The sequence below is a fragment of the Chionomys nivalis genome, chromosome 20 (genome assembly GCF_950005125.1).
Source record: "Chionomys nivalis chromosome 20, mChiNiv1.1, whole genome shotgun sequence".
Taxonomy (NCBI): Eukaryota; Metazoa; Chordata; class Mammalia; order Rodentia; family Cricetidae; genus Chionomys; species Chionomys nivalis.
In genome coordinates, this window is record NC_080105.1 from 50,763,690 (window position 1) to 50,787,802 (window position 24,113).

At 44.2% G+C, this 24,113-nt stretch overlaps 1 protein-coding gene across 1 annotated transcript in view; it reads right to left on the reverse strand.

The window, feature by feature from the left end:
• The window catches only part of Mcph1 (microcephalin 1), a 193,419-nt gene that overhangs the window by 114,834 nt on the left and 54,472 nt on the right, over positions 1-24,113 (reverse strand). Inside the window, exons 10-11 of the mRNA XM_057752627.1 lie at positions 19,209-19,246; positions 16,829-16,991 (exon numbers count right to left, since the gene is read on the reverse strand). Of these exons, the coding sequence (XP_057608610.1) occupies positions 16,829-16,991; positions 19,209-19,246 (201 nt within the window). The remainder of the gene's footprint in view (positions 1-16,828; positions 16,992-19,208; positions 19,247-24,113) is intronic.

Below are 24,113 nucleotides of genomic sequence, written 5' to 3' on the forward strand. Positions count from 1 at the left end.
GTAGGGCAGTTACAGTATGATTTTGTTAAGCAATAGATAGAGAATAAGTATTTCACAGAGGGAGCAAAAAACGCTTATTTGATTTCATTAAAATCATAGAACCAGAGATACAGGAAAAACTTTGTGCTTTATCCCATTCTATAGGCGAATCCCTTTCTTTAGTTCAGTGCAATATTCAAAATGTGAGAATTCTGTGTTTCAGGATTCCAGGTAGGCTTGAGAAATCATCTAACCCAACCCCACATATTTCTCAGAAAATACTGAGTAAGACAAAAATAACTGAAAAATTATATGCAACAAGGAGTGGGGTTGTATGCAAGTGATCAAATATTATTTATATATAAATCTTGGTAGGGGAAATGATCTCCAGGATCCACCTCAACAAAAGCTCTACGTCATGCCATCAACACTGGCACATTTGATATTAGACACTTTAGATAACAGAAATGACAGTGTTGATATCTGGCCATCACTCATAAAGTCCAAACTTTGTTGATGAACTTAATGGAGGAACCATTTTCTTGCTTTATTTTTAGATATACCTCGATGATGTCCTATCATGGAGGGCTATGTTTCTTCTTCTTTTTAAAGATCTATCTAGAGGCTGGAAAGATGGCTCAGAGGTTAAGAGCACTGACTGTTCTTCCAGAGGTTCTGAGTTCAATTCCCAGCAACCACATGGTGGCTCTCAACCATCTGTAATGAGATCTGGTGCCCTCTTCTGGCCTGCAGGGATACATGCAGGAAGAACCTTGTATACCTAATTAATAAATAAATCTTTTTTTTTTTTTTAAAGCCAGGAATTGTTTAAAAAAAAACACATGAGTGTTTTGTCCGCATTTATATCTGTATACCTGAAGAGGCCACTGGATCCCATGGAACTACAGTTATGGATGGTTGTGAGCTGTCATGTGGGTGCTGGGACTCAAACCTCAGTCCTCTGGAAGAGCAGGCAGTGCTCTTAACCACTGAGTCATTCCTCCTCACCCTCCAGCATTCTGTATCCGCCCATTTTGTCCTCCCTGTGTCAGATACAGCCTTCCCAATCATAGAGCAGCCACAGCAGGGACAATTAGATGAAAGGGGGAAAAAGGAGGTGGGGGGAGGGGAGAGCACCAACAGAACGTTTGCCTGTGAGCCTGAGTTCTGAGAGAGCCAGAACAACCAAGAGATTCACCTGGGTACTGGAACTGAAAGGTTCTCTGATGAGTAGATGTATTTGAGAGAAGAATGTTAGTTAGAACACATCTGCAGGAACTCTGGGAAGGACACTGGTGAGTAGATGTATCTGAGAGAGGAATGTTAGTTAGAACACATCTGCAGGAACTCTGGGAAGGACACTGGTGAGTAGATGTATCTGAGAGAAGAATGCTAGTTAGAACACATCTGCAGGAACTCTGGGAAGGACACTGGCAGTCCAAGCATTAGTCATCAATTCAAGAAAATCAGGAAATTTCCAGAAATCCTGTGGATCCTAGTACATCAGTCAACCTAGTAGCCACGGTGTGCAAATGATGCTTGTGAGTACGCGTGTCTGTAGACCCACACACAAGGGTGTGAGCACTATGGTCAGAGGACACCTGCTGGTCCTGGGGACCGAGCTAAAAAATTTGTAATATTTTTAACAGTTTAAATATCTCAACAAAAAATTCTTTACTCACAAAATATTTCTTAAGCAGAGACCCTAAGTGAAGCTTCCTTAGTTTAATTTTCAGTATCTCAAAAAATGTTCTTAAAGAAGAAAATAAGCAAATTATTTTAATTAAAAGTGATGGTAGATGGCTTGGACTTACAAAAAAAAATCTGTAAGAGAGACTTTTTTAGGTTGGGCTTGAGAAAGCAAATGGTTCCAATCAGTAATGATTAAGTGTTGACATGAAATACAGCATGAAGTTGATTCAACTCACTCGGCAGCATTGCTGTAGAGCATGCTGAAACATTTACAAATAGCCACTTTGGATGAACAGCTTACTGTAACTGTACTATAAAACCTGAGTTTACTCCAGAGTTCCAGATGACCAGCCTCCCTGGGCTCTGGGTTGGAGCCTGTTTAGAGAGAACAAATCTCCAGCTATCCTGTTAAAAAGTCAATTTTATGGGTTGAGGATGAAGTCCGAGTTGACGGACTACTTGCCTAGGCAGCAGGCAGGGAAGTCCGAGTGCTCGATCCCCAGCGTGGCATGAACAGGTATGCTGACAGGAATCTATGAGCTCAGGAGCTGGAGATAGGATGATCAGAGTTAAGGTCATCGCCAGCTACATAGGGAGCAGAAGGCTAGCCTGGGAGAACCTGTCTCAGAACAAAATAAAATTCAGCAGCAGTTGGCAATATGAGCTGCTTTAGGGTCCTAGGAAGAAAGAAGCAAGAGAGCGTCCTTGCCAACTGGAGAAAACAACAGCTAACCATCTACCTACCCATTCTCCACATCAATTGTGGTTTAAGGGATGGAAGCATGTTTAATATTTCCAAGGCTAATAGAAGTAATTTATTAAACTGTTATTTGCTGCCAGGTGGTGGTGGCGCACGCCTTTAATCTCAGCACCTGGGAGGCAGAGGCAGGAGGATCTCTGTGAGTTTGAGGTCAGCCTGATCTTCAGAGTAAGTTTCAGGACAGCCAGGGCTACACAGAGAAACCTTGTCTTGAAAAACAAAAACAAACAAACTAACAAAAACACCACAAAAAACAAAATGTCATTTTATAAAATCTTAAATTTCAAATTATAAAAACCTCCCTGCCAGATACCATAGAGTCTTAATCTTGACGATTAGGGTGGTTTTCCCCAAACAACCAAAGTTAGAATTTGGACTACATACTTCATTTTGGCTGCTTCAGGGTAATAAATAAAGTTTGTGATTCTTCCCCAACCCAGCAGTGTAAAGAACTGATTAAACACAGAAGACAGACCGCCAGGGACAAAGGGCAAGCTAGTTAATCCTTCACATATATAATATGTATCATCCATCTCTACCAACTGAAGAGTAACCAGGCAGTGAGGGAAACAGTGTGACAATGTAGTTATTTGTAGGTAACACTGAACTTCAGGACAGATGCAGAGGGAAGTGGGAAGGAAAGAAGTGAGGGAGGGGGGAGAGAAGGAGAGGATAGAGAGACCAACAGCTGAATTCTAATGACAAAGTAAATGGTTACTTATGTCCCATACACTTTGGAGCCAGAAAACAGGAGGTCTGGTCTTCCAAAGAACCCAGCTTGAACTGGCAAAGTTTCAAGGTAATAATATTTGTTCCAAAATAAGCTATCCCCCTGTATTTCCACCCTATCTTGCAACACCAAGAAATGCTTCCTATAATTACATAAAGTTATTTTTAAAGGTACAAGCAAGCACATTTAGAGGTGTAGTGCCTGCCACATTGCAATGATTTTTCAGGTAAAATTTTTAGTGGTAGCAAATGTTTCCAAATACAGTTAACTAAAGTGTGTCATTTAATTTGTCCACAGTGTGCACTCACCCCTTTCCAGTTTCAAAGCCTTTTGAAAAAAAGTTTTAGATAAATATCGTCAATATTCCCCTCATTTTAATACTTTAGGCATATGAGTGCTTTGCCTACATATATGTCTGTGCACCACGTGCATGTAATTCCCTATGAAACCAGAAGAAGGCGTTAGATCCCCTGGAACTGGAGTTAGAGGTGGTTGTGAGCCATAATGTGGGTGCTAAGAATCAAATCTGGGACGTCTGGTTAAGAGCAATGAGCCATCCCTTCAGCACCTCCCCTGCTTTAGTTTGAAGACAGGCTCTCACTGTGTATTTATTAACGGCTGTCCTGTAACTTGCTATGTAGACCAGGTTGGCCTTAAATTCACAGAGATTTCCTTGACTCTACCTCTTGAGGGCTGGGATTAAAGGCATGAGTCACCACACCTAGACCTAAACATAAAACAATAACAAGAGCCTGACTGTGCTTGCAGAGTCTTCCCCATTTTCTCTCCAGCTCTGTCCTGATAATGACTGATGGGAGCTCATCTCCATGGAATCATCTCTGACAGAGATATCACTAAAAAGCACCAGCAGGCACATGATCTCTTGTAAGGTTGTCAAGGCTCACCTAAATCATGACTTTAAAACCAGCTCCTGAAAGGTGTCAAAGTCCTTGCATAACAATGCTACATGATCATATTTGCTGACACTATGCAGATGGTCTTCTATCCTGCTATAGATTGCGAAATGAGGCTTGGATTGTCATTTCTTACCCAAGGCCACACAGCTAGTAAAGTGGTTAGTAGGTTAGTATGAGATCCGTGATCTTATCCATTTGCAGAAATACCATGTTAACGTTGAAGCTTGTTGATAATAAAAAGATGACTCCAAGGTTACCTTTGGAATTAATATGGGCCATAAATTATGGAAGTGTTGAATTCATATTCAAAACTCTCCAACTGTGAGCATGAATCCCCCTTGACTATGAACAATTCACTAAGGGTATTAAAGTCACCATCTCACAGCTGCTCGTGCTGACCAACGGAATCGGCAGGTGGAAATCACGTGGGAAACAATGCCTCTGTGTAACTGGCACCATGGGTAAATAGCTCATCTCCACCCCTAACATGTCTACTTGGTTCTAGAGCCTTCCAACCCAATGCCCAATCATAGCACTGGGCATAATACTGTCTGTGGAGCCCACTGAACCAATGCCACCTCTGGACCAATGCCACCTCTGAATCATCAATGCCACCTAAATCAGAACCTGAATTTCAAGCAGCTTTTCTGTTTGTCTGTGTCTGTACTTTTTCACTGCTGTGACAAACACCATGACCAAGATGACACCGCGTGTACATGGTCTTACAGTTCCAGAGGGAGAGAGTTTATGATGGTGGGGAAGAAAAGGCATAACGGCAGGCAGCTAGAGCAGCATCTGGGAACTCACATCTTGATCTACAAGGAAGAGTCAGAAAGAGCTAACTGGGAATGCTGGGAGTGTTTTGAAAACCACCTCCAGTGACAGATTTCATCTAAGAAGGCTATACCTTCCAATCCTTTCCAAACAGTCCCACCCACTGTGGGACAAATATATGAGTTTGGGAGCCCAAATCCATGAGAGCCATTCTCATTCAAACCAGCACATTCCACTCCCCGGCTCCCAAAGGCCCATGACCATATATCATAATGCAAAATGCATTTAGTTCAACTTCAAAACTCCCCATAGTCTCAATGTCAGCCAATCAAGTCAATCTCTCAGCTGCAAGCTCCCATAAAATCAAAAGGCATATCTGTACTTCCAACAATGACACAGAATATGCACTGCCATTCCAAAAGGGAGAAAAGGAGGCAGAATGAGGAAATACTGGACCAAGGCAAGAACAAAGCCCAGCAGGGAAAACTCCAAATCCTACAGCCTGTGTCAGAAGCCAAAAGGCTTAGATGGCTCTGCCCTTCCAGCTTTGCTAACTGCAAGACACTTCTCTCTCTTGAGCTGGTTCTCTTCCCTGTCTATAGCTCTCTTTAGCAGCGCTGGGATTAAGGGCATGGTTTTGGCACCGCTAACATCTTGGGGATCTCAGTGGTTTTCCTTAACCTAGAAAGAAGACTCCGCAACCCCTTTATTCTTTTATCCTTCATGGCTCTGAAGTCAGAAGCACAGGGATGACACTGGCAAGTTTGGCTGCCTGTGAAGGATGGAGCCTGGCTTCCTTGAACCACATCTGTAGCAGTTGAATTCCTTAGGCCTTGGCTGGGTGGGGTCTTGCACTGAAGGCACCACTCCTTTATTCCACCTTATATCAGGCCTTTCTTTGTCTCTTTCATTATAAGCCCTGTCTTCAACATTAAATTTCCAGATGCTCTTTTTCTCCTAAAACTGTACATTTTGTATGTATTTCTGCCACACTTGCTCTTTTTCATTGTAGGTGTGTATAATGACTACATGACAGAGTCAGTATTAGACTGTCTTGAAACCTCCAAGAAACTCGGTCTATTATTGGTCAGTTCAGTCTTAGGACAAGGGTGGAAAGTTGCTGTCTTTACCAAAGTATCACAAGAATGGTCTCTAGTCCAGCTGCTAATACTACTCCCCTCAGAAACCACCTGAGCTAAACCTCCACAGTCAGCATTTTTCTCAGCACTGATGGCACATTCAGCACCTCTTACAGTGCTCAACTATTCTAGTCCAAAGTAGCAAAGTCCTTGTCATCATTGTTGTCTTCGTCTTTTATCATTATTGTTGTTGTTCAAGACAGGGTTTCTCTGTGTAGCCCTGGCTGTCCTGGAACTCACTCTGTAGACCAGGCTGGCCTAGAACTCAGAGATCCACCTGCCTCTGCCTCCCGAGTGCTGGGATTACAGGTGTATGACCCACTGCCCAGCTTTCCACCCTCCTCCCCAAAGTCGTCTACATTCTTCCAAATAAAAGCATGACCATACCTGTCACATAAATACCCCACTTCTGGTACTAACTTCTACTGCTGTCATAAAACGCCATGTCCAAGGCAACTTATTGAAGGAAGGATGTCTTTGGGGATTGAAGTCCCAGAAGAATAGGAGTACATCACCATCATGGTGGATAGTGTGGCAAGCAGGATGGTGCTGAGGCAGCAGCTGAGAGCTTACATCCTTATCCATGAACAGGAAGCAGAGCGAGACCCATGGGAAACGGTGTTAGTCTTGAAATCTCAAAGCTTTCCCTCTAGAGACACAATTCCTCTAACATGGCCACACCTCCTAATCTTTCCAAACATTTCCACCAGTTGGGGGCCAATTATTCAAACATGAGTCTACAGCTAATTTTCATCTGAACCAACACACTGTCATAAAACAAATGAAGTTTAATGATATTTAAAACTGAGAAGATAAACAATTAATCATCAAAAATAAGCAATCTTTTTCCTGTTAAAAAGATATTATTAGACAGACTAGATTCCAGATGGTGAGAAGAAAACAATTTGCATATTGACAGATAAACTTTTTTATGTGTGTCTTAGGGCTGCAATTGCTATGATGACACACCACGACTGAAAGAAAGTTGGAGAGAAAAGGATTTATTTGGTTCACATGTCCACATTGTAGTCCATCACTGAAGGAAGTCAGGACAGGAATGCAAGCAGGGCAGGAACCTGGAGGCAGAAGCTGATGCCGAGGTCATGGAGGATTGCTGCTTAATGGCTTGCTCCTAATAGCTTACTCAGCCTGCTTTCTTACAGAACCTAGACCAGCCCAAAAATGGCACCACCACAATGGGCTGGGCCCTCCCCCATCAATAACCAATTCCCCCATCAATAACCAATTAAGAAAAGGCCCTTTGGGGCTGGAGAGGTGGCTCAGCAGTTAAGAGCATTGGCTGCTCTTCCAGAGTACCCAGGTCCAATACCGAGCACCCACATGGCATCTTACAAATGTCTATAATTGCAGTTCCAGGGGCTCTGACACCTTCACACCCATGCACATAAAATAAATTTAAATAAATTATTTAAGAAAGAAAATGCCCTTCAGCCATATTTTAGGGGGCATTTTCTCTATTCAAGTGCGCTCCATGCAGATAACTCTAGCTATATTAGGGTAACATAAAACTAGCAGCACAGGGGCTGGAGAGATGGCTCAGAGGTTAAGAGCATTGCCTGCTCTTCCAAAGGTCCTGAGTTCAATTCCCAGCAACCACATGGTGGCTCACAACCATCTGTAATGGGGTCTGGTGCCCTCTTCTGGCCTGCAGGCATACACACAGACAGAATATTGTATACATAATAAATACATAAATATTTTTTTAAAAAAAAACTAGCAGCACAGAAAGTGTGACTTGTTGAGACAGGGTTTCACTATGTTGTCTGCGCTGCACTCAGAGTCAAGCTCCTCTCCTGCTCTGATGTCTGCATGCTGGGATGCCAGGTGTGTACATCCATGTCCGGATATCTCTGCATCTCCCTTACCAGCTCACAAGAGCTGAGCTTGATCACATGGAGCACTTGGACTAGCCCTGATCAGCTTGGATTTTACCCAGTCCTTTCCAGATCACTAAAATAAAAATGAGGTACTCTGAGATCCTAAGACTAAACTGCTCAGTCATAGTCACTTTTAAAATAAGCTAAGCTGTGACCAGGGTGACCCAGCATTTCACCACTGGACTTGATGTCAAATCCAAACATCTTTATAAATAGCATGAGCACGTACTTTCCTTATCAGAATAAAAACAATGAAATAACTATAACAAATTCCTATGTAACTAAAATAAATAGCAGAAACATCACTTCACAGTATGAAATAAGAGCACAAGATACTATGACCAAGGAGACAAATCTTTGAATGCTATGGTTACTAAGGGAAACACTGGACTTTATACTACTTTTAAAAAATGAGCACCAAGTCACAACCTTTACTCCATCAGAGGTAAAGAGAAATTCTCTCACTTATAAAAACAAGCACTGGGTTCCATGTCTGACTGAGTGCCAGAGAAAACCTGACCACCTTTAAGTTACCTGACAAAAGTACTCTTTAAGGGGCTTGTGGGTGTGATTTGATAGGAGAACACTTGCCTGGCATGTGTAAGGTCTTGGGAAAAGAAGGAAGGGGTGAGGGAAGAAGGACTGAGATGTGTCCTGCTACAATAAAGAATACCAGGATGTCTGGAGTCCTCCATAAACAAACACAACACACAAACACCACTATCAGTGAAATTCACTGTATGCACGCTCTTCTTTCTTGTTCTGTTGTTACTCAACACAATTCAAGGGAAAATGTCTCCTGTGGCATTGAGTGATGCTGTCTTGGTTTGCTTAGGATCTGAGGTGTGGCACACTGTGGAGGCTTGAGGAGGAAGAGCAGACCACTGAGGACAGAGCCCTGCACTCTCCTGCACTGATGATCGCATTCTGGTCTGAGTATGTCAAAACAAAGATCTGCAGGGGTTGTGTATGGCCTGAGATGGCCAGAGGCTAATAAATGTTTAGGTATGCAGAATGTTAATATTCTAGCAGAGATATACTGCAAGCTCTTATTTCAATTTCAGTGAACAAGCTCACACTGAATGTATCCTTCTCATTCTCTGGCAAAAGGAAGCCCAAGATGTTGGTTTTAGTTTAGTTTAGTTTTTTCTTCTGCAAAATGTATTTTTTCTAAGTGGACTGTAAGAATCAGACATAAAATGTATCGCACAGTACAATGAGGGAGGTTGTCAACTATAGTTTTAAAAACAGTACAAATGTCTTGAAAACCAAGTGTTTCTTCTACCAGCCCTCCTCAAAGCTGACGTCGGCACTCATCCACAAAGGTACTTAAGAGCGGACTAGCATAGTTCAAGTACAATGCTCCCCGGGGGATAAAGTTCAGAGACCCTGAAAGTGTGGACAGCCGACAGCATCCCAGTGTCACTGGCAAAGATCTGAATGACAGATGGCTAGAGGCAGCTGTCGGAAAGTTCCAGTTAATTCAAATTACGGGTGAATTTTCCAATGTGTGCCAATGGATAAAATATTCCAAGCTATTATCAAAAGTAAGACTGATTGAGTCATCAGAAATTGGGCTGGAGGTATAGCTCAGTGCTCCAGAGCAAGCACACAGCCAGGGTTAAATACTCAGTACAACGGAAGGGGAGGGAGGGAGGGAGGGAGGGAGGGAGGGAGGGAGGGAGGGAGGGAGGGAGGGAGGAGTAAGAAATCATCTCTGAACCTGCAACGAAGAGCAGACATGAAAAGAGAGCACTGCATCTTCTGGAACCGGTGTTACAGAAGGCTATGCGCCACCATAGGAGGGGGACTTAGCCCAGGTCCTCTGTGAGAGTGGCCAGTTCTCCTAACGCAGAACCATCTCCACTCACTGAAGGATTTTCTAAGAGTGAGTGCTGAACTTGGATTTCAGTTTAAGGTGATGTCCCAGAGATCTCAATCATAATGAGAGATAACCAAGCCCCAGATATTAAATCCGGCATCAGTGGCTTTTAGTGAAAATGAAGCATAGAAAAATAGTGTGGTCCCTGTGTCCATGATACTGTCAAAGGGACAGGGACAAGCTGAGCGAAACTGAGTGCCTCCACTTACCAACTGTTGGTCTAATTCGTTGAGACTATTTGCCCAATACAGAAACATGTACTTTAAACCTAACTGTAACCAGGGGCTATTTTCATAAAATAATAAAGTGGGTGTGTTTACAATGTGCAGTAACATGTCCTTCCTGATTCCCCTTGCTTTTCCTAGGTGTTGGCCCAGCCTAGGCCTTATTCTTCCTCTGGGTCTTCATTGCACAATCATTCCGTGACACTAAACCTCTCTCTCATATTTTCTCTCATATTCTCTCTCATATCCCACCTCCCTCTCCTTGAATACCTGCTAGGAAATCTCCAGCATAATATGTATAATTCAGAGTTTTCTATTGTATCCACTACCTTGGCCTGTTCACGCTTTTCTCCCTCACTATCCCCATGGTGACTATCACCATGTTGTTTCAGTAAAACTGGAAGAGTCACTTAGTTCCCTCTACTCCCTCACATAACACACTGTCAGATCTGTGGCATCTGATCGGCTGCAGACCAGCTTTCTACACTCTACCTGTACTACAGGTGCCTTGTCATGGCCAAAGCTCTCTACCCACAAGCTGTGCTATAACTCCCCTTGTCATGGTCATTTCTCTCTGGATCATTCTACCTGCCTGCTGCTGGTGGCTTTGTTTCTGCTCTAACCTCCCTGAAACCCAGTCAGGGCATAGGACAGACAGACAAAAGCCTCCCATCTCCTAGCTGGAATAGTTCCCATCCTTCTGCAGTGACCTATGAAGCTACACTTGGTTCTAGATCACCTTAAAGAAAAAGGCCACGATGGTAAAGCTTTCCTCATGATAAAGCCTGTGGTGGTGGTTCACGGTGTCTTCTCTCTGAAACTACGGCTCTGACTCCAAAGGCCACCACTTGTCCCTCCCAGATACGTTTATCCACTGTTCTCATCAAGGTAAATGCCAAGGACCTCATTTTCCAGGGGAACCATGTGGCTGTGCTCTGATCTGTTCTCGATCACGGGCAGTTTGTGTCTCCAGTGTGGGAAGAGGGCTCTAGGACCCGCCAGAGGACAAAAGATGACAGAGGGTCAGGGAAGGGCTCCAGACAGAATCCTTATTGTAGTGGTTCGTGGCCAGTTCCCTGAGGAAAAAGCGTGTGGGCACAGCACAGGCACAGAAACAGATGAGCTCTACAGTTTTACCTTGGTAGAGAGAATCTATATAATTTCGTGGTGAAAATCTGCAAGTCAGGGATGTACTAAGATAAATGATCATTGCCTTGGAACAAGGCCTTTCCGAATACTGCTTCAAAGACTCATGCTGGAGACCCAGATAAGCTATTCTGCATTGTGTTTTCATCTTGGTACGTGTTTAAAAATGCAGTTTCTATGCTGCAAAACACTCTGCAGGGCCCCGTGAGCTGGCACATGTGAAGTTCTCTGCAGCTTGCAGTCTTTCATGCACTAACCCGAGGCAGGGGTGAAGTCTCTCTGGAGTGAAGTCTGTGAAAGCTCAAGGGAGCTTGACGTCTCTGCCTGCCAGGTGTGGCCAGACTAAGCCAAAACTGCGTGCGTAGCTAGAGGAGCTAGGCAAACTCTGGGTGCAGATGTGACAGAGCTAGAGCGATCTGCTTAGCCGTCCATCCTTAGAACTTATTAATGTAAGGCTCAAGAAGAGAGGGTGTCCAAGATGCCTCGTTCTGAATAGCCTGTCTTCTGAAGGGAGGATAAGATACTGAGCAAACAGAAGGCAGACCTGGTTCTGGGAGCTCTCAGCTTTGGTTCCAGAATGAGTAGCAGTGAAGTGAGTGTTGTGAAGTGAGAGACTCAGACACACGAGTGACAGGCTTTGTTCTGGAGCATTTTGATTCCATCCTAGATGCCAGTAAACCAAGGGGAGAGAGAGCCCCACCTTGATCACATCATCCCAAGGTAGAGGCTCATTCCATCCTTTCTGAACCAGAAAGCACTTGATTATTTACTCTACGTTCCTTGAAAATTTGTAGGAATATTTGGATTTATAGCTGATTTAACATTTATAACCTCTTATCAAGCTTTGTTTGTGAACTGTTTAGAGCTGGCATCTTAAAATATGAGACAGGATGAATTCTCCACAGCTGCCAGTCTGTTTCTGCCTAGAGAGAGAAAGAACTAGAGAAGGGAAGGACTGGGGTCACAGGACACTCTGCTAGCTGTTAGTGACCACAAGCAGGTGAGAAAGCTGCCAAGAACAGCAAGCAAGGCACAAGGTGAGGAGAATGTTTGACGCAGCCTGAGTCCTGATGGATACTTGGTCATATCAGCTTATTTTCTGTTGGGTTACTCCTGTTCTCCCACGTACAGGAACCGGCAGCACCAACCATGGTTCTCTCTTACTTATATGTCAGACAATTCAGTCATGAACTCAGAGAAACATGGATTGTTGACTTTTCAGAAAACAGAACACTGAGGAAATTAACTGCTTTGTGAGCACGCAGGAAATCAGCAAAGTTCTCAAATAGAAAAATAATGGAAGACTAGGCAAAAATTCACACCGAACTGTGTTACAAAATCACCAGGAGCTTTTGTGACGAACTGGCCAGAGGCAGCCATCTGACTTTGAAGGACGGCAACAGTGGTCTTTCACAGAGGTTTCCTGAGAACACTATACAAACCCTGAAATAAAAACATTTTCAGAAATGTTTTCCTTGGAGCTAAGTCTCTGATGCTAGCCAAAGAGAATATTTTAAGAATCCCCCGACTACACTGGAGATGGAGTTAAAGGAAAGCCCATGGAGGGTGAGAACTTCTGACAGCATCGTCCACGCCATCTTTCAGGATAGAATATGAAAACTCATATGAACATGAAGGGAAGCCACAACCTGTGGAGGCTGTAATGTTATCTACGACTCTATGCTGCCTGGAGATGCAAATTAAGTTGGATGTTAAACTAGAAATTTTGGTCAATGATCTTCCTAATGGTGGCAGCAACCATCTCTCTCAAATAAATATATTATGTAGGTATTGACTCCTTTTCAAAATTCAAGGAGGAAATTCAGGAGATGGTTTGGTCAGTAAAGCATGGACCTTGCAAGGGTGAGGACCTGAATTTAGACCCCAGAACTCAAGTAAAACACTAGGTACAGTGGTGGTGCACATCTGTAATGCCAGTCATGGTGAGCCGGGAGGCAGAGATGGGCAGACCTCTGGAAGTTCATGGGCCAGAGAGTCTGACAACTTGGCAAGGCTCAAGGCCAATGAGAGACTCTGTCTCAAACAGAAGTTAGAAAGTACCTGGGGAACAACACCTAAGGTGAACCCCACATAGGCACCATGCGTGCGTGCTCCTGGACCCATATGTGCAGTCAAATATGTAAACACACTAACACAAGCAAAGTGAAACAATGGAATAATAAAATTGCAAGAAGGAAGGCTGTGCAAGAAGAGGTAACCCCTGCCTTGTTGAAGACTGGTATAACTAGAGAAAAAGGCCTGGTTAATTTCTTGACTTATTCCTGAAGGTTAACCCTAGCAGTATCGATACGCATGTGCTGGTAGAGAAGGGAGAAGCCGGCAGCTGAACAATATGCAGAGTTCCCGGAACAGATAGCGGCTTCTTGTGGCGGACTCACGTTTCCCACATAGTGCTGTGTTAGCTTTTGCTGGCACTGCAATCGTTTGCATTTTGCCTAAGATTCAAGTCTCCAAAACAGTGTTGTCAAGATCTGAAGGGGCTGCCTGTGGTGATACAGTACTCAAAGGCTTGAAAGAAAGTTATAGTATTGGATTGGATATCAGGCCTCCTTTCATAGGAAGAAAAACGTATCTGGTTCTGTTAACCAGGGCAAAAATCTATAGCTGGGAAGTCACAGGTCCTAGTGAGGAACTCACTACCGGCTTTAGGCTGGGTGTAGCCAGATGGGCATCTAAATACTTATGTCTTAGACTGGCTGCTGGCTGCCCGGCACAGAAAGGTAGTGGCTAAAAAAGAACCTCGTAACTGAAGGTAATGGCTGCTGCTGAGAACTTAGCATCTACATCACTCACCCTCTGCAAGGCCTAGGGGACAGCATGGAAAAGAGGGTACAAAGATTATGACAGCAGAACGATGAGAAGAATTCTATGATTCTGATTTCTTTATTTCACACATTGATTTTGCATATGACTATGGTGACAGTGGATAGTAACTGGGGTGGTTTGAATGAGAAAGGCCCCCATAGGCTCCTATGTGTGAACGATTGGGTGGTGTGGCCTTGTTAGAGCAGGTGTGATCCTGGGGGTGACATGTGAACACGCTGAGAGGGCTGTACCTTATCCTAACTGCCGTGGCAGCCGCTGAGTAGCTTCACCTAGCAAAGCAGCCCGGCCAATGTTAAGAGTTTTTTTAAAATAACTTGGTCAGTTTCGTGAAGAGTGATTTATTTAAGCAGCCCTGATTTGAATGACCGTCTAAACATAATGAGTAACTGGAAAATCTGAGTGAGGAGCTGTCCTCTGGCACTGAAAGTGGTCCTTGTGATGTGCTGGGACAAAGTATTGCAGCTTGTTTCTGGAATGATCTAGTTCTGCAGAAGGGGAGGTGATGTAAGGAGGATGTGGAGATGAGCCTTGAGTTAGGTACTGAAGACAAGAGACTTGTAGGGGAAGGTTATTCCAGAAGGATCACGGCCACTCGGGGTGGCAGAGATATCATTTTGGTAGCAAAACTATTTGACACTTGGGGAAGTGGGAGAATGGAGTTTCTGTTCCATTTTTGGAAAGTCCATGAAGTAGACAGAGCAGAGTTTAGGGGGCCGTATGTGATTAAAGAAGAACCGGCAGACACTGAGTAGAAGTGTGAGGGTTCTAATATTGTGAGGTGCAAAGGGTATCTCATTTCCATTCCTCTGTCCTCCAGAATGGGCGGGCCTCTTGCCTGAGTCCAAATTGAGTTAGGTCTAGCTTAACCTGAACTATGGGAGGATTTCTGACAGCTAAAGGAAACAAACATTTTCCAGGAACTTGAGGAACTGGTTCCCATCAGGCAAAGGAGTGGTTTTGCTTACCTGTGGCAGAAGGGACAAATGGCTCTCTACCGACATGTACCTGTGGCTGCAAATCAAAGCCCGTGCTGGCCTCCAGGCTCCATCAGTCCCCACCCTAGTCTAATTCTTGCTCCAGCTACTGGCCTCCCTCATAACCATCCCCCAGTCTCACTATTCCCACACTAGCTCGCCTGCTTTCTCACTATGCTCTATTCTAACCATTTGCTATCCTCCCTTCTCGTGTAAATGCATAGCCCTAGCCATGCCCAGTCGGTTTCCTTTTCTCTCGGCTCTAGACTCTTCCAGATGCCTCTGGATGTTCTCTCTTATCCACAATAAAAAACCTTAACTATACCATGGAGCAGGGATGTTGACAGTTCCTTTGCCGTGTGCCCCCTTACAGACAAGTGTCTTTCTGCAAGTTGACAGGGAGTGTTCCAACTCTCATTCGGTCTCTTCTAGCTGCCCAACTCTCAGAACAGACTAACACAGAATCCAGTGTGGATACCTATATATGTAAAGAATACCCTTCTGGAGTCGGGTGATGGTGGTGCATGGCTTTAGTCTCAGCACTCGGGAGGCAGAGGCAGTTGGATCTCTCTGTGAGTTCGAGGCCAGCCTCGTCTACAGAGTGAGTTCTAGGACAGCCAGGGCTACACATAGAAACCCTGTCTTGAAAAACAAAACAAAACAGATTACTTTTAATGTTTTGCACATCATAATTTTAAGCACACATCTAAGTCTTTTTGCGTGTTTTTCTGTGTGTGTACATGTGTGTGGATGGCAGAGGTTCCAGCTTGTGTCATTCCTCAGAAGCCAGCCACCTTGTTTCTTGAGATTGCATTCCTCACTAGGACCCGCCCATTAGGCTAGACTAGCCTCGGGATCTGCCTGTAGCTGCCTCCTCAGTGACAGAAGGGATTCCAAGTTCATGCAGCACACCAGACTTCATGTAGGCCTTGGGATTTGAACCCAGGTCTTCATGCGCAGCAAGCACTTTAGCGATTGCAACTCTCCCCATCCCTCTTAAGTCTTTTGTAACAGAGAGCGGGGTTATGACACGGGAAAAAGACTTAGAGCCATTCTTAACAGTACATCTGCAGCTTGTTTTCACAGCATAATCCTACAGGATTAAATTAACCCAGTATTAATGTAGCACATTCTTGGGTGAGGAGAAAAGAGCATGGGAGTCAATGTAACACAAGTAACCAAGGCTGCTGCTCCCATCAGCAGTGAGCTTATGGGCTTTGAAGTGACCCCTAGGCTGAGGATCAAAAGGAAAACATAGTGACTGACAGACTATCACAATCTATCAATTATGAAAACGATGATACATTTTTAAAGACTGCCTTAAATGCACAGAAAATAATGTTAAGGATACATGCGTGCTTGGCGAAACATATCCAAAAGGGATTAGGCGAACATGTTTCATCCTAAGCAAATCCATCTGTGCAAACAATCTCTGGAGGAGTTTTTTCTTTTTGGCTTCTGAGCCATCAAGAGCATAGTTCACATCACTCCTTAGTCAAACACACAGCAACCCTCACTGGCATGTGAGAAAACCCAGTTTGTGTTTTCAGCCCAAGCCTGTTCTGATCTTATTTCCACTGGAGGCTGGGAGTTTACAAAGGCTCCCGCCATCCTCTAGGCTTAGCCTCACCACGCTCTCTGAGCACTCTCAGTGTGACTGCAGGAAGAACACCCTCCCTGGCTCTCAGTGTGACTGCAGGAAGAACACCCTCCCTGGCTCTCAGTGTAACTGACTGTAGGAAGAACACCCTCCCTGGCTCTCTTCAGAGCATGTAAGCGCAGGCATGGCTGCTCACTTCATCGCCTAAATTGGAATGGATCTAGCAAGCACCTCATTTTAAAGTAAAGGATGAGTGCAAGGCTTACCCATTCGTAAGAGAGAATCCAGCATCCCCGGGCAATCCCCATCAGCACGTTCAGGGTACGGACAGACTTCCCCACCAGCACGTGGGTGGTAGACTCACAGACCTCAGGTGTAAACGAGAAGCCTTTCAGTGTGTTCACCACCTGGATGATGAGTGTTTGCTTCCTGTGGACCAGAGAGTCAGCAATCAGCCGTCACGCTGTGTGTCCGTTAGACAAACAGAGGCTCAGAATCTGGCTTCATTTTAGCTACAGGGCTCGCACCTTGATTTCTTTACAAACAGGAACATGGGATTTGGGGAAACAAGAACTTTTCAGATCTCAATTCCAAGCCCATGAGACTACCCATGGTGTCTCCAGAGTCACACAGGCTGTACAGGGATACACGGGCTTTGGAAGTCAGCCTCCTGACAGCAGTCTACTGTACACCATGCACTTTCATGCAGTTCTGACCAGTGTGCACATGTTCTTCTAAACTATGCATGTGTGTGCACAGGAGCCATGATGTGTGTGGATGGCAGGACAGCTCGTGGGGGTTGGTTCCTTCCTTCTACCACGAGAGATCTAGGAATGAACACCAGGTCTGGTAGTGGAACCTTTGTTCACAAGCACCCCACTAGCTCAGAACCTGATTTATTACTTGCTTATTTTACTTTGAAAACGTAATATTATTGGAGTGTCAAATGCAGTTTTCCCATTAAAAGAAAAAAAAAGAAGAAAAAAGGACTCTAATTGAATTACCTTTTTAATTCTCAAAGTTCACTAGCATCTTTAACCTGTCATTCTCTTAATGGCTGGCATGCCTTTCTATTTTGTTTTTCAAAATGTTCCTCTGGCATTCTAGCATCCTTACACAGGCCTTTAGTTCCAATCGACCGCTTCTTTCTCTTCCAGTATGCATGGCCCCTGCCCCAGCACTGTCTGAAAATCCCTAGTGAATCACAAGCTGTGAGAAAGGCCTTCTGGGCCAGGCTGTGGTCTCTGTCAGTGAAGACAGGAGCTTTCTTCCTCTCGCTGGGGAAGCACAACGGGTGGCCTGCAGTGTCATCTCCTAGTGTTTGCTGCTCCTGAGTGCTTCTCTGAGTCTTATCTTGGGTAAATAGCCCCCCAAGAGCTCAGCCTCACCCTGTGAGAAGGGCTGACCTCGCTCAACTTCTAATCTTAGGGCTCCACAGAGTGGGTGGAGATGGCCCCTTCACAACCGACCTGGAGACGCTGTGCTCGTTAGCATCTCAGAGAGGATTAAGTTTAGAACTTCTCTTCGGAATATCTGGTCTTGTCTGTTCCAAGCCTGGCAGTTACAGCAGCTCATGAATGTGCTAATTGGGAACAACTGCCTTTTTACGGCCTTGTTAATCAACGGAGAATCAGACCATCCAAGGTCTCAAGATATGTAAAAAGTGTAAGAGGAGAAGGGATCAGGGGACTGCACTGCCGAAAAGAAAAGTTTTCTTTAAAACCTTTTAATGAGAAAAATAACTGGCTGTCTTTTTTTAATGAGAAAAATAACTGGCTGTCTTTTTTTAATGAGAAAAATAACTGGCTGTCTTTTTTTAACTTATAGAATAATCAGGTACTTTATCACGCTCATATTCAGTATTTCCAGAGTAGACTCTGAAGTGTTCATGGCACATCAAAGGTATTGATAACAGTAAGAGGACTCCTCTCTTGTGATACATGGCACTCGGTGCATGCCATGGGCAGGAAAAGGAGCCCACCACAAATGTTCTAAGTGCACATGCTTCCTGCAGCATGTTTTCCCTGAAATGGCTCAGTGTTTTGATGAATGTCTTAAAACCTCAAAACCTACAATTGATATAAAAAATGTGGTTTTTCCTCTTTAAGCACAAATTTGAAAATCCGTTGCAAGGAATATAGTACTATATATTTTTGTTGGCTGTTCTTTATTGTGCTAAATGTTTAAAGGAGATGATAAGAGCAAGCCAGCAAGCCATTAACCCTTCCACGAGATGCAGAGATATCTCTTAGACCACATGGAGAAAGCTTTTTCTGCCATGGTGTTTCTTTAAGATCTGTAAGAAAATGTTTCGACCCACACTGCTCAGTTTATTGAACATTCATGGGGTGAGGGGTGGAAAAACAAAACCATTAGAAATTAATCAAGCAAAGAAGACAGCAAAAATAAATAAATAAATAAAATCTCTTAATGCTATGCAAAGGACCCCAAAAGCTTTGTGCACTCGACAGCCCACATTTAACTACATTTTCAATTTCCGATGATCTTCTAACCCCATACTAGTGATATCAAATAAAAGTGATCCAGTTCAGTTCTGTAAATGTCCTGAAGGCACGAAGACCTACAGTATACACAAGGTTAAATTTTTACAATGAATAGAATGTTATCAAAACAACGAACACTTACTCAGATGGCATGCTTGTCATGACTAATGTTCTCATTGGCTAGAGATTGCAAAAGAGAAGAACAAAAAAAGTTAAAAATATATGAAAATTTTCCCACAGAAATAAACTTTAATAAGTTTTTCGAACAGTTACATCACTTAAACACAAACATTCAAACATATATATATATATATATATATATACACACACACACACACACACAGATACACACACACATATATATCTTTATATATATGGAAATAAAACTATCATGGCTGGGAAGGCAGAAGCTTGCAGCATCTCAACGTGTGTGAGCACTCAGGAAGCAGAGATAGATGAATGCTGGTGCTAGCTTGCTTTCTTCTCTTTAGTCAGTCTGGGACCCTTCCCAGCCACAATGGACTGTGTCATTAAACTGTGGGCCTCATGATGAAAAAAACAGTAACTAATCTACTCGTGCATGCGTGTGTGTGTGTGTGCTGCAGAAAATGTAAATGTCATGGAAACAAACTTAGATACATGAGTGCCCCCCCCCGCCCCGCCAGAATTTGCTGATGTCTTTCAGCCAGTGTGTATTCCATGGGATTGTGTGAATTTTGCAACTGAAGTGAGGAGCCTCACTTGCTCTTGAGTGGAGAAAGCGAGGATGGGAATACAACAGGCCTTCAAGGATGCGCCTCATACTAAGGGATGGGGCCCAGACACGTATACTTAGGGAACATGGAGACTGAAAATGCTGAGGGAAAATGAATCTAAAAGATACCCAGAGGAAGAGTCTGAGGATGAGTTAAGCTAATAGAATACCACTTCCTTCTAGAATATCACACTGTTTCCTCTTCTGTACTTCTGATAATCCATATGGAATAACAACAGCACAGGTTTCTGATTGGCTCTAGACACACCCAACACTATTCTTGTTGTGCAGAGCATTGGGGACTGCAGACCTAGACCCTGAATTTTCTATGACCCCTTTCCTGCTGGAGTAAACAACTTGTTTTCTTATGCTTGCAGCTGCTCTGAGCATGAGACCCTCATGAGTTCCTGATGGCAGGGGCGTGGTTTCTGGTGGGCTTACAGCCCAAAAGTTCCTCGAGCTAGGGCATGGCCATTAGTTAAAGAGAGCCCTATATAAGCTGCCCTGAAACACAATAAAAGTGGCATTCTTGTTGCAAGGATGACCATGTCTCTGTCTGTGTGTATGTTTCAATCTCCAGCCCCTTGCCTGACTCACAAACCATCATGTGGTAGACAGGCAGTACGGTACAGGTGGACCGTACAGCAGAGACTATCCTTTAGTGTCATCTCTGACAGGGCGGGGGTCGGACAACCCAGGGAGCCACAGGCCAGGGGTGGGACAGCCCAGGAGCCACAACTGCAGGGAAGGAGCTGCCTCTAGCCTTCTGGAGCTAGGCAATTTGATGCCAGGCATCCCTGCCCCACCTCCCTGTCCCTCGTCCCCTGCCCACCACCACTTTTCTTTCTTCCTTCACAAGCTTGTTCTCTGGAGCTACCACATGGGTTTAAATTGAGCCATGTCATCTCTGGAGTGACCACATGGGTTCAAATCCAGCCATATCATCTCTGGAGTGACCACATGGGTTTAAATTGAGCCATGTCATCTCTGGAGTGACCACATGGGTTCAAATCCAGCCATGTCATCTCTGGAGTGACCACATGGGTTTAAATCGAGCCATGTCATCTCTGGAGTGACCACATGGGTTCAAATCCAGCCATGTCATCTCTGGAGTTACCACATGGGTTTAAATCGAGCCATGTCATCTCTGGAGTGACCACATGGGTTTAAATCCAGCCAAGTCATCTCTGGAGTGACCACATGGGTTTAAATCCAGCCACGTCATCTCTGGAGTGGCCACATGGGTTTAAATCCAGCCATGTCATTTCTGGAGTGACCACATGGGTTTAAAAACCAGCGATGTCAGCACAAGGCTGGCGAATCCCAGCTTCCTATGTGTGTAGACTCTAACCTCCAGACTCTAGTGCTCTGCTGGCTTCAGAGTTCCATGTGGAGGTCTAGCAAGGGTTTTCAATTTAATTTGATCAAAAACTAAAGCACTGCACTAGCCAGACAATTAGGAAAGAAAAAGAAATAAAAGAGACCAAAACTGGAAAGCAAGTAGTAAAACTACTTCTACCCACAGATCGGATTTTACATGGGTTGTTTTTCTGGCTTTTTAATAAAAAGTACCCACAAGAACTAAATACATTCAACAAGGCTTCAAGAAGTATGATCAACACACAAAACCAGTTATTCTTCCACAAATTAGCAGTGAACGATCAGAAAGGGGCATTAGGAAAACTGTCCTACTGACAGCGTATGAGAAGAAGAACAGAATGAATTCAATAGAGAAGGCACAATACTGTCTCCTGGAAATGAAAAGAAGCTGTGCAAGGTCAGGGGAGAAGGCATGATGGGTAAACCGCTTGCTGTACAAGTGTGAGGATTGGAGCTCCGTTCTCCGGGAACCAAGCAAATACTGGATAGGCATTTGTAACCCCGTTACTCAGAAGCCACAGGAGATGGTTACAGCAAGTTGGCTAGCTAGATTAGTTGAATCACCGAGCACTGGGTACAAACAAAAGACCTTGGCTTACCATATAAGGTGGAGATGGAGCAAAGAAGACACCTAATGTCAATCTCTGGCATCCCCCTACAACTCAATTAAAAACAAACAAACAAAAAGATCTCAAGGGCTGGAGAGATGATTCCTTGATTAAGAGCACTGGCTGCTCTTCGAAAGAACCTGTGTTTGCTTCCCAACACCTACATGGCAGTTTACAACCAGCTGTAACTCCCATTCCAGGGGATCTGATGCCCTCTTCTGGCCGTCTAGGCCCCAAGCACACGTGTGCTACACGGAAATACATGCAGATACAATACACATAAAGATAAAAAAGAAGTATTAAAAAAAAGATCAAAACCTCAATTTAAAAACTACACAAGCAGCTCTAAGAGACAAGGTTCCAAAGAAAAGGAGCAAATGGCCATCAAGTAAACAGAAAGATGCTGCACATCCCTAGTTACCAGGGAAACCACTATAACCCATCGGGAGGATACATCACACTCATCGTATCAGCAGTGTAAAACCAACACGATAGAAAACAACAAGCTTGATGGGAATGTGAAGAGGCTGGAGACTCGGATGCAACTGGAGGGAACAGTCACAGCACACTGCTAATCTGGTCACGTAGGCTAGAGACTTGAAATATATCCAGTGTGACGCCTCCCATTAATCAAGGAAACTCCTAAGAACATGACAGATATTGGCACCTGTATCTGTTAGAGATGAATGCAAAAAAAAGAAGACTGTTGATGGATGGAAAAATGGATGGTTGTATGGCAAAGTAAATACAGTTCCCAAAGCAAAAACTGCAAAACATCTGACTGCAATCTACAACAGCTAATCTTGATTGCTAACTAGATAGGTTTAGAACCACCATGGAAATGAACCTCTGTTTGGCTGAGAGGCATTACCTGGATTAAGTTAGCTGAGGTGGGATCCATCCTAAATGTGAGCAGTGCCTGCTGATGGGCTGGAGCCCTGGCTGACCACCAGCGCCCAACTCTCTCTATTCTGGGCTGTGGTTGACATGTGACCAGCTGTCCTTGACTCCTGTGACCTTGTCTGCCCCATCCACAATGGACTTACTCTCAGACTGTGAGCCCCAGTAAGTTACTTTTGTTGGGCATTCTGTCATAGCAACAAGGCAAGCAACTACTACATAATCAAATGATGTTTGTTTACAGCCATGCAGAGTCCACCCAGCAGAGGCTCTTCTACTGGAGTTGGAGTCTTCAATGTCCCACAAAAGCTTAAGTGCTGATGCTGGAGGCAGTGGGACCTTTAAGACATAGGCCCTAGTGACAGATCTTTAGGACAATGGGGAGAGGGGGTACTTGAATGTGTGTATGTGAGGGGGGTTACAGGAGCATGCTACCCCCATGCTCACTTCTGTTTCCCTACCACAAAGATGAGCAGTTTTGCTACACCATAAGCTCTTACTGTGATCCATCACCACAGGACAGAGCAACTGGGCCAGCTGATTCCTAAATTGTAAGACGAAATAAACACTTCTTAAGAGAGCAGTCTCAGGTAGTTTGTTACAGTCAACTACAGCTGACCAACACATTCAGCAAAACCATTTCAGCACGATTTCAAGGGCACGCTGAGGCCCACAGAGTGTGAGAGGCCTACAGCCATAACAAGGGTGGCTACTAAAGGAAAACTGTGAACTCTAGCTGCCTAGAATATGTGCTTCCAAAGTGGCATCTGGGGGATTACAGTTTGGTGTTACAGACTGAAAAAAGGATCAAGAAAAAGGGTTTAGCCAAACCAGTACCTAGGCATGGGTACGAGACAGGCAGGCCAGGCTCTTTCCTAAGCCACCATTGTTCTGGCGTCAGGAAAGCAAAGCAGTGCAGAACAGAGGGGAAGGGGAAGGTCAAAGTTAGGCGGTGACTCACAGCATGCGGCCTCCGGGACCATTAATTCTATCTTTTCTCTCAATCAATTTGCTTGTTCTCCTTTGAGCAGGAGTAAGAGCTTTCTGGTACCTTAACAAATTAATGTGTTGAATATTCATTTTATATTAGTGCAAGATTTATGTTTGTACCTTGAAAAATAATCTTTTCAGCTTTGAGAGTCTTCTGAAATACCCAGCAGACTCTGAAGGAGGCCAGTGAGCTAAGCCAGTACAGGAAAGCACTGCTCAAGGCCAAGCCTGAGAACCACACGGCAGAGCAGTGTGTCCCACAGAGAAGCCCACAGCAGAGCAACACATCTTTCATGGGCTTTTTGAGGCTGAGTCCCTAGAACTTTGCTGACCATTTTTCTCGTTTTCCATTTTGTTCTCTACTAGCTTTTGTTTTTATTTGGTTAGATAGATTGATCCCTGCTAGGGAAAGCAA